Consider the following 15,630-nt stretch of genomic DNA (forward strand, 5'->3'; position numbering starts at 1 on the left):
TCAACAAATTCAAGAAAGAAATAGATATGTTTTGATGAAAAATGGGACAAAGGGCTGTGGGAAACAGGCAGGAATTGCGACCACAATAAGAACAGCCAGGAATGTGACAAATGGTAGAGTGGGTTTGAAGGGCTGAATTGTCCACTCGCTCCTAATTTCTATGTTCCTCTGCCCAATAGCTATTGTGGTGATTTTCAATCTCAGATGTTAATGTTCTATATCTTTTCTTTGCTCTCATGCCTAGAATTTATCTTTTCGTTGAGACAGATCTTGCTGTTCAAGAGATGGGGATTTTTATTTACCTGCCTTACAGGGAGCAGGATGGTCAGCAAACTTATTCACTCATGTTGAAACTCACTCATATTGAAACTCACTCATGTTGAAACTCACTCATGTTGAAACTCACTCATGTTGAAACATCCTACGTGATATTTGAGGATAACGATGATGCAGTTTTCCTCTGCATCAGAGCAACAGGAAAAATACAACTGGGGGAAAAATACATATCTCAGAGCCAGAAAATGGATGCAGAAACCTTTTACTCCAGGGCTTTGGTGTGTCCAGTGGTGTTTTGTCCTGTCATTGTGCAAGTTATTAATTAATGTCTTCATTTGACATTTTCTTCCATCAGAAACAGTTATGACAGCCCTGCAAGACCAGTTCCCTACATTGGTCCAATCAAAGCGCCTTCTTCTGACAGCTGGTGTTTGTTCGTTATTTTATCTGCTTGGCCTTCTATGTGTGACACAGGTAGGTTGTATTTCAGTGATATCAGCTGTTTTCACATGTACTCAGTAACTGTAAAAGGTGATCAAATTCACAGGATGAAAAAATAAAGAAGGCATTAGTGTTCTGGTCCTTTCTTTTTGCAGTTGTTTAATGTTGTGCAGTGATCATGTCATATTGATATCTTGCTGTGATTCTGAGTTTATTCTCAGATAATCCACTCTTACAATAGGACTGGGAAACAGGACCACGGTTCAGTTTATTATGTCATAAAATTGCTCAGCAGACACATTCGTTATCGCGGTTAGTTGTTACAGGGAAGCATAGCTGCTCTCCCTTCGCAATATGTACTGCACACTGAACAAGTCTATAGCTGTCAGTGACATGTATTATATCAAGGTTATATGCTCATCAGCATGTTCTTCTTAAAATGATATTACTATATTCCTATAACATACATGAATGAAAATAAATATATCTCAGACTGGTTGTGAGAACTATCACTCCAAAAATAGGTCACTGTGCTTAGGAGTTTAAGAATTGAACTGTTTAAGACTTTAAGTGGTTGTATAATGAATCAATAATTTAATAATCCTTCCAGATCTCATGATCTTCTTTCTGTCCTGTGATCTAGATTTATCAACTGACTGTTCTTGGCTCACTGATATTTTGGTGACTTTCCTTTTGTTAAAGAGGAGATTATTTTCATGGTTGCGTTCAACATTTTCATTCCCTGAGTTTACCTCTGGTGGTGTTCTGTGCACAGTCAGAATGCTCAATGTTAGAATGTTGTACAATTCCCCAAATTATTTTCTATTCCTCTTTCTCATTGTTCCATTAGATATTGTGACTCCTTGGGTTTAAGGCTCACTGCACTTTCTGAGTACTTCTGTGGGTGACCATGTTCCCTGGATGGGATGTATGATTCAAACCTTTTTACCACTCTCACAAACTAGATAATTCCACACCCAGATGTCAAATGAGTGCTGTTTTTATTCTGCCTGAATGTTCAAGATGTTTATCCCATATTTACAGGAAATTGGACTCTTCATGACTTGGCAAATGTGTCCTGACTTGCTTTTTAATGTGATTGTTGCTGGTAATAGAAAGCCCATACCTAGACGTATTGTTATGAAGTGTGACATGGCAATATGGAGATGGTGTCCAGTTGCTCATTTCATGACGGATGGCTGAATAGTATGAACCATTTCATTCAGCAAAAATATTGGGTCTGGGATAATGTGGTGAGGCTGTCACATGATTTAGACCCCATGTAGTACACATCCAAGGTATCCTAGGTCCATAAAATATTTATCAGTGCAGTATGATCCAATTTCAGATATTTTCTCCAGGTACACAATGCACTTTATACTTATGGTGATTACCATGGGTGTAGTTGAGTAATCCTTCCAATGTCTGGTGGTTGGAAAATTGGAATATTACTCAGTGACTTGGTGAAAATTGTCACCGTGGATGGTAAGTAAATCTGTTACAAGCTTCAACCAAAGATATATTGGAATCTTGTGAGGGTAGAGAAATTTTTTTTCTGTTGATGTGGTGGCTGACTTTGACATGCCTGATACACCCTCACAGTCTTCTCGATTTTTCTGTTGTGAACTGAGCAATACACAGTGAGCTGTACAGGGGCCTTTTTCACCCTATGCCCATATGCCCCTGGTATAATGAGGCAATAGAGTTTACTAAAGAGCTTCAGCTACAAGCATCTGTTTATGTTTGAAAAGCATGCCTCTTGAGGGTCCCTGGCTCATCCTTGTCTGGCTAAATCCCTTGGAGCACATCTGGCACGTTTTGTATCCCATCAGGCCGGACTTTGATAATAACTTTCCAAAATGCCCTCAGTTGTGAATCATTCATTGTCTTTTTTCTTACTGTTGACCAATATTCATCTGGATTGATATTGATGATGTTTTCTTATGTAATTTTTTTGTAAGTGCAGCCAAACAGCCATTGTCTAATTTGGCGTTGGTACACCTCTCATTGTGTCTGAAGTAGCCCAGATTGTAACAAATATCAAAGTTATATCCCTGAACTTTTATGAGACATTGTTGTAGTCTTGACGGTGCACGTTTCAGTGGTTTATGTCAAATCATTTTCAATGTTTTGTTCCTACAATGAATCATTTACTAAACTGGTACATATGGAAATTTGTGATAGTGCATACCAGAAGAAATGTTTTCTGTCCTATGTTCAAACAGTTAGATTGTTATTATGATAGAATATTGGATCCAAAAGCAATGAATTTACCATTATGTATGCCCCAACACTGTTTTGACAAGGTCAGGCCCAGTGGGAGGGATGACATGGATGAAGGTGCTCAGGCCCGAAAAATATTGAACTTGATATCGAGTCCTGACAACAGCAGGGACCCCAAATGGAAATGGGATGCTGACCAGAGTTTCCAGATGACCTTGGGCTCCTTTCATCGCAGCTAACCCATTTTCACTCACTAATGGTCCCCATAAGCAACTTTTCTTTCGCCCAGGCTCAACAGTATCCATTCCTTTGTCTGCCCAACAAGTGTTCTCTCTTTGTGTGGGCTCCATCTCCACCTGTTGTTCACTCCGTTCTCCCAATCCCTGTCTTCAGTGTATATCCCATCTTTTCCTAGCAACAATGAGTTCTGAAGAAGGATCACTGGTCCTGAAATGTTGACTCTGCTTTCTCTCCACAGAAGCTGTCTGACCTGCTGAGTTTCTCTGGCAAATTTTGTTCTTGTTTCAGATTTCCAGCATCCACATTCCTTTGCTTTTAGAATTCCGCAGGTGGCAGAACAGCCTGATCCCTATGCCCTTAACTTCCAGATACATGTACCTGTGAATGCTCCTGCATGGCTGTATGTGGAATACTCTCTGCTTCCCACCAGCTCCACCACCATTGTCACTGTTGGTGCACCCAAGTGCTTCTCTCTGAGAGAAATTATGTTTGAGACACGGAATTGTTCATTCACTTTTAATCTGTAGCAAAAGCTTCCCTTCATTGCCAAGCCTTCAAATGAGGCCTTGTGCAATCATATTCTTCAATTTCTGTTTCTGTTGGGTATAATTGCGTTGTGCAGGAAGAGATCTTGAACCCTTCCCATTATAGTGCACATTCTCTACTAGCCCTCTGTATGAGCCAGTTAAGAGAAAGATGCGGCCGTTAATGTTTCCTTTGATTTGTTCACACTCTACCCTCCTCCTCTACATTATATACCCTCCCCACCTCTCCTAGCCTTCTCCCTTTTCACCGGTGTTCCTTCTGTTTCTCTTCAGTCTCCTCCTGTGATGATCAGCTCCTCCACTATCCCCTATGATATTCCTGCTTATCCACCACCACCACACTGTTTTCTTTTGGCTCAGTTGGCTGGATGGTTGGTTTTAAAGAGAGTGATGCTGGAAAAGCACAGCCGGTCAGGCAGCATCTGAGGAGCAGGAGAGTTGATGTTTCGACCATAAGCTCTTTAACAGGAAGATGATTCCAGCACCACACGTTTTGACTCTGATTTCCAGTATCTGTAATCCTCACTTTCTCCTGGATGGCTGATTTACAATGGGGGGGGGGGGGGGGGGGGGCGGGGGGGGGGGGGGGAGAGGGCACCAACAACACAGGTTCAACTTCTGCATTGACTGAGGTTACCAACAAACAATAAAAATGTGAATTAAGAAGATTGATAATCCAACCATCAATAAATCGTTTTGGAGGTTTGACAACTCATTCTGACCTGGTGATTGTATACCGATTTGAAGAGAAGTGTGTTATTTTCAGTTGCTCTTGACTGGTAACTCAGTTGCCTTGATGTTAGATGCTGCAACTCAGCATCATGTCATGATCATCGGCATCAGAATTTTCTCCCTCACTGTCTGCAAACATGCTTAGCTTAGCCTAGCCTTAGGGGAGACAATGGCCTACTGGTATTATCGGCAGACTGTTAATCCAGAGATCCAGGGAATGTTTTGGGAATCCAGGTTTGAATCCTGCCACAGCAGATGGTATAATTTGAATTCAATAGACTCTGGAATTAAGAGTCTAATGAATTCAAATGAATCCATTGTTGATTGTTAGAAACACCCCTTTGGTTCACTAATGTCCTTTACGGAAGGAAACTTCAATTATTACTTGGTCGGGCCGACATGAGAAAGTGAGGACTTCAGATGCTGGAGATTAGAGTCAAAAAGTGTGGCGCTGGAAAAGCACGGCTGGTCAGACAGCATCTGAGGAGCAGTAGAGTCGATGTTTTGAGCTTAAGCCCTTAATCAGAAATGAAGAGCTTGTGCTCAAAACGTCAACTCTCTCTTTTCGCAGCAGAGAGCGGCGGGAGCTGGGCGGAAGTTCAGGCGGAGCGCAAAGTCGGTCGGGAAGGTAAGTGATTTGCTATTAGAGTGGGTGTGTTAAGAACCTAAATTAAGAGTCCACAGGCTTGCTACAAAACAAGGGTCTAAGGAAGTTTTTAATCGAAGAGTGAGGCTTCAGCTCAGGAGTCTTTGAAAAGGAGGTTGAGTGAAGTGATTACGCCACAGTTGAAGAGGGTGAAGACATGACTGCCCAGCTGGTTCAGTGCGCTATGTGCTTGATGTGGGAGGTCAACGACTCTGGTGTGTCTGACTCGTACATGTGCGGAAAGTGTGTGCACATTCAGCTATTGACCGAGCATATTGCAGCGCTGATGAAAGAACTCGAGGACCTTAGGCTCATCCGAGGGAATGAGATCTTTCTGGACAAGACCTTCAGCGAGGTTATTACACCAATCATGCCAGAAGAGAGCAGAAGAGAGCAGACGATGAGGAAGGCAGAGAGGAGACAGGTGCAAGAGACCCCGGGAGAAGTACCTGTCAGGAACAAGTTGAAGCTGTTGGAAACAGTGGAGACTGATGACACTGCCAGTCCGCGAGGCGGCCAGGTCTGTCAATCAAAAGTTGGCGCAGAGGCAGAGCGGAAGAGTCGGACATCGCATAGAGCCGTGGTAATAGGGGACTCCATCGTGAGAGGAACTGACCGGGGTTTTTGTGGCAGCAGACGGGATTTAAAGATGGTGTGTTGTCTTCCTGGTGCCAGGGTGAAAGACATCGCGGACAGAGTGCAGGAAATCCTCAAGGACGAGGGTGAAGAGCCAGAGGTGGTGGTACATGTCGGCACAAATGATGTCGGGAAGAAGAGGAGGCACATACTACAGCGGGACTTTGGAGAACGAGGAAGAAGGCTGAAAAGCAGGACGTCCAAGGTGGTTATCTCTGGTTTGCTTCCAGTTCCTCGAGCTGGTGAGGCCAGAAACAAGGAGATAATGGACTTGAATGTGTGGTTGGGGAACTGGTGCAGGAAGCAAGGATTTAAGTTCTTGAATCACTGGGGTACATTTTGTGGCAAACATAAATTCTACAAGAGAGACGGTTTGCACCTTAACAGGTTAGGGATCAGCATTCTGGCAGGCAGGTTTTCTACTGCAACACCGCTACATTTAAACTAAGTAGCGGGGGGGAGGGGACAAACTGGATGTACAAAAAGGAAGTTGAAGGAAAAGTTAGAACAAGAGAAGTCAAGAAAGACAACTGTATCAATGAGGCAGAAAATTCAAAAAGGGATCATGCTGTAAGGTTGAGTGGAATAGGGGTTGATGGGAAGGGTGAGAGCAGTAACAAATTAAAAATGCTGTATATGAACGCACGAAGCATTAGAAATAAGATGGATGAGCTTGAGGCTCTTTTGGAAATTGGCAGATACGATATTGTGGGGATAACTGAGACGTGGCTTCAAGTGGACAGGGCCTGGGAAATGAATATTCAAGGCTACACGTGCTATCGTAAGGACAGACTGACGGGCAGAGGGGGTGGAGTGGCCTTGTTGGAAAGGGACGATATTCAGTCCCTTGCGCGGGGGGACCTAGAGTCAGGGATGTAGAGTCAGTGTGGATAGAGCTGCGAAATACTAAGGGTAAAACGACCCTCTTGGGAGTCATCTACAGGCCCCCAAACAGTAGTCTGGATGTCGGATGTAAGTTGAATCAGGAGCTGAAATTGACCTGTGGTAAAGATGTTACTACAGTTGTTATGGGGAATGTTAACATGCAGGTAGACTGGGAGAATCAGGATGGTATTGGACCTCAAGAAAGAGACTTTATGGAGTGCTTCAGAGATGGATTCTTAGAGCAGCTGGTGCTGGAGCCGACCAGGGAGAAGGCAATTCTGGATCTAGTATTGTGTAATGAACCAGAATTGGTCATAGACCTCGAAGTGAAGGAGCCATAGGGAAGTAGTGACCATAATACATTAAGTTTCAATCTGCAATTTGAGAGGGAGAGGGTACAGTCGGAAGTGACAGTACTTCTGTTGAATAAAGGGAACTATGGAGCTATGAGGGAGGAGCTGGCCAAAGTTCAATGGTGCAATACCTTAGCAGGGATGACCGTGGTGGAACAATGGCAGATATTTCTGTGTATAATGCAGAAGTTGCAGGATCAGTTCATTCCTAAAAGTAAGAAAGATCCCAGGAGGAGGCATGGGTGGCCGTGGCTGACGAGGGAAGTTAAGAAACATATAAAGTTAAAAGAGAAAAAGTATAACATAGCAAAGATAAGTGGGAAAACAGAGGACTGGGAAGCTTTTAAAGAACAACAGAGGATTACTAAGAAGGAAATACGCAGAGGAAAAATGAGATACGAAGGTAAACTGGCCAATAATATAAAGGAGGATAGTAAAAGCTTTTTCAAGTATGTGCAAGGCAAAAAAATGGTTAGGACTAAAATTGGGCCCTTGAAGACAGAAACAGGGGAATATATTACAGGGAACAAAGAAATGGCAGAAGAATTAAATGGGTACTTCAGATCTGTGTTCACTGGGGAAGACACAAGACTGGGGAAGACCCTGAGGTAGCAGTGACCGAAGGACCTGAACTTAAGGGAATCTGTATTTGCCAGGATTTGGTGTTGGAGAGACTGTTAGGTCTGAAGGTTGATAAGTCCCCGGGGCCTGATGGTCTACATCCCAGGGTACTGAAGGAGGTGGCTCGGGAAATCGTGGATGCGTTGGTGATTATTTTCCAGAATTCGATAGATTCGGGATCGGTACCTGAGGATTGGAGACTGGCTAATGTTATACCACTTTTTAAGAAAGGTGGGAGAGAGAAAGCAGGAAATTATAGACCAGTTAGTCTGACCTCAGTGGTGGGAAAGATGCTGGAGTCTATTATAAAGGATGAGATTACGGCACATCTGGATAGTAGTAACAGGATAGGACAGAGTCAGCATGGATTTATGAAGGGGAAATCGTGCTTGACTAATCTTCTGGAGTTTTTTGAGGATGTAACTCTGAAGATGGATAAGGGAGATCCAGTAGATGTAATGTACCTGGACTTTCAGAAAGCTTTTGATAAAGTTCCACATAGGAGGTTAGTGAGTAAACTTAGGGCGCATGGTATTGGGGGCAAAGTACTAGATTGGATTGAAAATTGGTTGGCTGATAGGAAACAAAGGGTAGTGATAAACGGCTCCATTTCGGAATGGCAGGCAGTGACCAGTGGGGTACCGCAAGGATCCGTGTGGGACCGCAGCTTTTTACAATATATGTTAATGATATAGAAGATGGCATCAGCGATAACATTAGCAAATTTGCTGATGATACAAAGCTGGGTGGCAGGGTGAAATGTGATGAGGATGTTAGGAGATTACAGGGTGACCTGGACAAGTTAGGTGAGTGGGCAGATGCATGGCAGATGCAGTTTAATGTGGATAAATGTATGGTTATCCACTTTGGTGGCAAGAACAGGAAGGCAGATTACTACCTCAATGGAATTAATTTAGGTAAAGGGGCAGTACAGAGAGATCTGGGTGTTCTTGTACACCAGTCAATGAAGGCAAGCATGCAGGTACAGCAGGTAGTGAAGAAAGCTAATAGCATGCTGGCCTTCATAACAAGAGGGATTGAGTACAGAAGCAAAGAGGTGCTTCTGCAGCTGTACAGGGCCCTGGTGAGACCACACCTGGAGTACTGTGTGCAGTTCTGGTCGCCAAATTTGAGGAAAGACATTCTGGCTATTGAGGGAGTGCAGCGTAGGTTCACAAGGTCAATTCCTGGAATGGAGGGATTACCTTACACTGAAAGACTGAAGCGACTGGGCTTGTATACCCTTGAGTTTAGAAGACTGAGAGGGGATATGATTGAGACGTATAAGATTATGAAAGGATTGGACACTCTGGCAGCAGGAAACATGTTTCCGCTGATGGGTGAGTGCCGAACCAGAGGACACAGCTTAAAAATACGGGGTAGACCATTTAGGACAGAGATGAGGAGAAACTTCTTCACCCAGAGAGTGGTGGCTGTGTGGAATGCTCTACCCAAGAGGGCAGTGGAGGCCCAGTCTCTGGATTCATTTAAGAAAGAGTTGGATAGAGCTCTCAAAGATAGTGGAATCAAGGGTTATGGAGATAAGGCAGGAAGCGGATACTGATTAGGAATGATCAGCCATGATCATATTGAATGGCGGTGCAGGCTCGAAGGGCTGAATGGCCTACTCCTGCACCTATTGTCTATTGTCTCCTGCTCCTTGGATGCTGCCTGACCAGCTGTGCTTTTCCAGCACCACACCTTTTGACTCTATGACTGGGTTAGAAAATATAAATCTTTTATTCAAAAAGAAAGAAATACAGAGCAGTTAACTTACTATCTATCATAAGTAAAATGTTAGCAATTATTATTAAGGAATTTGTGGCATGACAATGTAGGTTTTGAAGTAGTCAAATAGAGCCAGTACGGTCTTGTGAAGGGAGAGAACATATTTCACCAATTTGTTAGAATTATTTCAGAAATAATATGAGTGTTTGGATAATGGGGAAATGGTGGATGTACTTTTTCTTATATTTCCAGAGGCATTTGATAAAGTGTCACATTAATATTTATTGTAGAACATAGGAGCTCATGGTACAGGGGTTAGCATATTGACATGGACAGAAAATTAGCTGGCTAATAGTAAACAGAGAGTCAGCACAAATGTGTTTTTTTTCTCAGGTTCTCATGATGTAACAAGTGGCGTGCCTCAGGGTCAATTCTGGAATTTGAATGATTTACAATTTACATCAATGACATAGATGAAGCAGTAGAAGACAGTTACCAAAGTTGCTGATGACATAAAATTGGAAAGTAATTTTCAAGGAAGACATAAGGGGGCTATAAAAAGAGAAAGATGGTTTAAGTCGGTGGGCAAAGATGTAGCAAATGGAGTATAATGTAGGAAAACATGAAGTGTTTCCCTTTTAGCAGGAAGAATAAAAAATAAAACATCATATCAAAATGATTAGAGATTGCAGAACTCTGAGAGACAGAAGGATGCGTGACAATCAAAAGTTACTGTGCAGATGCAGCATATAGAGTCATAGAGATGTATAGCATGGAAACAGACCCTTTAGTCCAATCTGTCCATGCTGACCAGATATCCCAACCCAATCTAGTCCAACCTGCCAGCACCCAGCCCATATCCCTCCAAACCCTTCCTTTCATATACCCATCCAATTGCCTTCTGAATGTTGCAATTGTACCAGCCTCCACCACTTCCTCTGGTAGCTCATTCCATACACGTACTACCCTCTGTGTGGAAAAAAGTTGCCCCTTAGGTCTCTATTATATCTTTCCCCTCTCACCCTAAACCTAGGCCCTCCAGTTCTGGACTCCCTGACCCCAGGGAACTTTGTCTATTTATCCTATCTATGCCCCTCATAATTTTGTACACCTCTATAAGATCACCCCTCAGCCTCCGACGTGCCAAGGAAAACAGCCCCAGCCTGTTCAACCTCTCCCTATAGCTCAAATCCTCCAACCCTGGCAACATCCTTGTAAATCTTTTCTGAACCCTTTCATATTTCACAACGATGGCACAGTGGTTAGCACTGCTGCCTCACAGCGCCAGAGACCCGGGTTCAATTCCCGCCTCAGGTGACTCTCTGTGTGGAGTTTGCACATTCTCCCCGTGTCTGTGTGGGTTTCCTCCGGGTGCGCCGGTTTCCTCCCACAATCCAAAAATGTGCAAGTTAGGTGAATTGGCCAAGTTAAATTGCCCATAGTGTTAGATGAAGGGGTAAATGTAGGGGAATGGGTCTGAGTGGGTTGCGCTTTGGCGGATCGGTGTGGACTTGTTGGGCCGAAGGGCTTGTTTCCACACTGTAAATAATCTAATCTAATCTTTCCAATAGGAAGGAGACTAGAATTGCACACAATATTTCAACAGTGGTCTAACCAATGTCCTGTACAGCCGCATCATGACCTTCTAACTCCTGTACTCAATACTCTAACCAATAAAGGAAAGCATACCAAATGCCTTCTTCACGATCCTATCTACCAGCGATTCCACTCCAAGGTCTCTTTGTTCAGTAACACTCCCTCCGCCCTTACCATTAAGCATATAAGTCCTAAGATTTGCTTTCCCAAAATGCAGCACCTCGCATTTATCTGAATTAAACTCCATCTGTCACTTCTCAGCCCATTGGCCCATCTGATCAAGATCCTGTTGTAATCTGAGGTAACCTTCTTCGCTGTCCACTACACCTCCAATTTTGGTGTCATCTGCAAATTTACTAACTGTACCTCTTACGCTCACATCCAAATCATTTATATAAATGACAAAAAGTCGAGGACCCAGCAGCAATCCTTGTGGCACTCCACTGGTCACAGGCCTCCAGTCTGAAAAACAACCCTCCAATATATTTAGGAAAAACGAAGAGTGTGCTGCTGGAAAAGCACAGCAGATCAGGCAGAATCCAACGAGCAGGAAAATCAATGTTTTGGGTATGAGACCTTCATCAGGAGTGAGGCTGGTGGCCCAAGAGGGCTGACAGATAAATGAGAGAAGGAGTGGGCTGGGGGTAAGGTAGCTGAGAATGCGATAGGTAGATGAAGTTGGGGGTGAAGGCGATAGGTCAGAGAGGAGGATGGAGTAGATAGGTGGGAAGGAAGATGGACAGGTAGGACAGGTCAAGAGGGTGGTGTCCAGTTGGAAAGTTGCATCTGGGATAAGGTGGGGGGAGGGAAAATGAGGAAACTGGTGAAATCCACATTGATCCTATGTGGTTGGAGGGTCCCAATGTGGAAGATGAGGCATTCTTCCTCCAGGCATCGGGTGGTTAGGGTTTGGCGGTGGAGGAGGCCCAGGCCTTGCATGTCCTTAGTGAATGGGGAGTTAAAGTGTTCGGCAATGGGGCAATGGGATTGTTTGAGCGTGTGTCCTGGAGATGCCCTCTGAAACGTTCTGCAAACTGGAGTTCTGTCTCCCCGATGTAGAGGAGACCACATTGGGAGCAACAGACATAGTAGATGATGTGTGTGGAAGTGCAGATAAATCTCTGACAGATGTGGAAGGCTCCTTTGGGGCCTTGGACGGAGGTAAGTGGGGAGGCGTGGGTGGAGTTTTGCAATTCTTTTGGTGGCAGGGGAAGGTGCCAGGATAGGAGGGTGGGTTGGTGGGGGCATGGACTGAACAAGGGAGTTGCAGAAGGAATGGTCTTTATGGACCATGGATAGGGGTGGGGAGGGAGATATATTACCTAGTGCATTCTCAGCTATCCTCCCCCCCAGCCTCATCCCTCTCCCATTTATCTCTCAGCCCCCTTGGCCCACAAGCCTCATTCCTGATGAAGGGCTTATGCCCAAAACATCAACTCTCCTGCTCCTCAGATGCTGCCTGACTGGCTGTGTTTTTCCAGCACCGCACTCTTCAACTTTGATCTCCAGCATTTGCAGTCCTCACCTATATATTTGGGAAAGCTAATATAACTTTATCATTTGCTACAAGGCTGAGTGGATACAAAAGTAGAGATGTTAAGCTTCAGTTATACAGTGCACTGATGGTTCCATAATGTGAGAGTCTGTATACAGTATTGCTTGTATTATGGAAAGAAGGACGCAAATATATTCAAAGCAATTCATAACAGCGGTAACCTTATTAAATTATGTGGAGGTGCCAGTGTTGGACTAGGATGTACAAAGTTGAAAATCACATATCACCAGGTTATAGTCCAACAGGTTCTTTTGGAAGCACTAGCTTTCAAAAGTTTGCTTTGAATTCTATGTCATACGATCTTATACTCCATAACCACCTGATGAAGGAGCGGCGGTCAGAAAGCTAGTGCTTCCAAATAAACCTGTTGATTCATAACCTGGTGTGTGATTTTAACCTTATTAAATGGTGGAGTAAGCCCCAGGGACAGGATGGCCTACTCCTGAGCCATGTTCCCTTATTCAGATATTTGTGTTGAATGGGAATGTAGTTCAGATACTGAGTGGGGAGAGTTGGTAATTTCACAAATCCCATTAATGCAATGTTCCCAGGCAGTTAAAACTGGAGGCAAAGAGTTAAGATGTACATGAGGGGTCATGATGTCTAAATCTAGGATGTATTTAGATTAGATTAGATTACTTACAATGTGGAAACAGGCCCTTCGGCCCAACAAGTCCACACCAACCCTCCGAAGAGCAACCCACCCAGACCCATTCCCCTACACCTAACACTACAGACAATTTAGCATGGCCAACTCACCTAACCTGCACATTTTTGGAGTGTGGGAGGAAACCAGAACACCCGGAGAGTGCTCACGCAGACACAGGGAGAATGTGCAAACTCCACACAGACAGTTGCCTGAGGCGGGAATTGAACCTGGGTCTCTGGCGCTGTGAGGCAGTAGTGCTAACTACTGAGCCACCATGCCGCCCATAGGGTCATAAAGTCAGAGATGTACAGCACAGAAACAGATCCTTCATCCATGGTATCAGATATCCTAAATTAATGTAGTCTTATTTGCCAGCATTGGGCCCATATCACTCTAGACTATTCCTATTTATATATCCATCCAAAAGCCTTTTAAATGTTGTAATTATACCAGCCTCCAAAACTTCCATACACACACCACCTTCTGCATGAAACTGCGCCCCAAGGTCTCTTTGTTCAACAACGCTCCCCGGGACCTTAACATTAAGTGTATAAATTCTGCCCTAACTTACTTTTCGAAAATGCAGCACCTCACATTTATCTAAATTAAACCCCATCTGTCACTCCTCAGCCCATTGGCCCAGCTGATCAAGGTCCAATTGGACTCTGAGGTAACCTCTTCACTTATTTGATCACGTGAGATCACATTTGGAACACTGCAGGTAAATTCTGATCTCCCCATTTCAAAAATGACTTTCAGGTGAGAATGGAGAAGAGGGAACAGCAACATAATTGAATCCCACACACAAATGAATGAGGGAATATTGAGCATCGAGTTAGAATTGTGTTGGAACAGTTCTGAAGATGAGTTGTACCAGACTGGAATCAATATGTTAGTTTCTTTCTCCACAGATACTGCCAGACCTGCTGATTTTTTCCAGGAATTTCTGTGTTTGTTTCAGATTTCCAGCATCTGTAGTATTTTGCTTTAGTTATGATGTGGAAGTGACAATGTTGGACTGGAGTGGACAATTTCAGAAGTCATACGATGTCAGGCTATAATCCAACAGGTTTATTTGAAATCAGAAGCTTTCAGAGCACTGCTCCTTCATCATCTGATGAAGAAGCTTGTGATTTCAAATAAATCTGTTGGAATATAACCTGACATTGTGACTTCTGAATTTGCTTTAGTTAGAATTGTGCTTTTATTATAAGCACTTACATGTATACATTTTTCAAATCTCATCAAAGTCTGAATTTGAAAGTAAGAGTACGATCATTTTCCTGTGTAACATTTTTGAATTTTCCATTTAATTTTAGGCTGGGATTTACTGGCTAAATTTAATGGATCATTACGTTACGGACTGGATTCTCGTTATAACAGCTCTCCTGCAACTCATCGGTCTCAGTTGGATCTATGGTCAGTCAATCATAAAAGAGACCGAAACAAATAAACATATTAAATTTAAAGTACTTTGTGAAAATTAAGGTTTCTTTAATAAAATCAGACCAAATGAATCAGATGCTGGCAGACGTGTATCAGAATTCACTTGCTCTTCCTGACAATGAAACCTAATTGGTTCCAGAAACCAGCATGAAACACACAACATCATTTTTTGCATCCTTCACTCAGGATCCACTTGTTTTTGCTGGATTTCAGCCAATTTTACTACAGTCATTGTCTTGTTAATTGCTGATACTTGTATTATTGCACAAATCCAAGATCACATAGGGAGTTTATCTTTCTGCTGTTAGATTGCTTCACAAATATGTGATGTACAAAGATTCCTGACTGACCTTCAGTAGCAGTGATAATATTAGCAGCCAGCTTGCAGTTACTGTGTGTTTGTTGTATGTAGTGAGGCAGCACAGAGCCCAGACTGTGTAAGTATGAGTTTTATAGCAATATAAGTACTTAAGACAATGAGACCATAAGACAGAGGAGTTGAAGTAGGCCATTCACCCCACTGATTTTGCGCCACCATTCAATGAGGTCATGGCTGATTTGACTATCCTTCACTCCACTTTCCTACCATTTCCCCACAATGTTTGATTCCTTTACTGATTTACAATCTATCTTACATGAATAGACTTATATACCTAGCCTCAACAGCACTCTGTGGTAAAAAGAATACCACTGCACTCTAAGAGCAAAAAGTCTTCCTCATCTCTGTCTTAAATATGTAACCTCTTGGTTCTCAGGAGATGCCTTCTGGTCCCAGACTCTAGCATAAGTGAAAACAGCCTCTATTCCTATATCTGATCAAGCACAATCGTTAACAATCATATACTTTTCAAAATAGATCGCCTCTTATTCCACAAAATTCAAAAGAGCTCAAGCCCAAACTACTCGAACACTCCTGAAAAGAAAATCTCTCCATATCCGAAATTAATCTCATGAACCTTCTTTGGACTGCCTCCAAAGCCAATATTTTTTTTGAGGGGGAGATGATGACCTGATGATATAATCGCTGGATTGTTAACCCAGGTACTGCCTTAGGGATC

General features: G+C 43.2%; 1 protein-coding gene across 1 annotated transcript in view; it reads left to right on the forward strand.

Annotated features, from left to right (window-relative positions):
* The window catches only part of LOC132820035 (sodium- and chloride-dependent neutral and basic amino acid transporter B(0+)-like), a 49,269-nt gene that overhangs the window by 20,318 nt on the left and 13,321 nt on the right, over nt 1–15,630 (forward strand). Inside the window, exons 9-10 of the mRNA XM_060831955.1 lie at nt 632–750; nt 14,446–14,545. Of these exons, the coding sequence (XP_060687938.1) occupies nt 632–750; nt 14,446–14,545 (219 nt within the window). The remainder of the gene's footprint in view (nt 1–631; nt 751–14,445; nt 14,546–15,630) is intronic.

Source organism: Hemiscyllium ocellatum, chromosome 11, assembly GCF_020745735.1.
Source record: "Hemiscyllium ocellatum isolate sHemOce1 chromosome 11, sHemOce1.pat.X.cur, whole genome shotgun sequence".
Lineage (NCBI taxonomy): Eukaryota > Metazoa > Chordata > Chondrichthyes > Orectolobiformes > Hemiscylliidae > Hemiscyllium > Hemiscyllium ocellatum.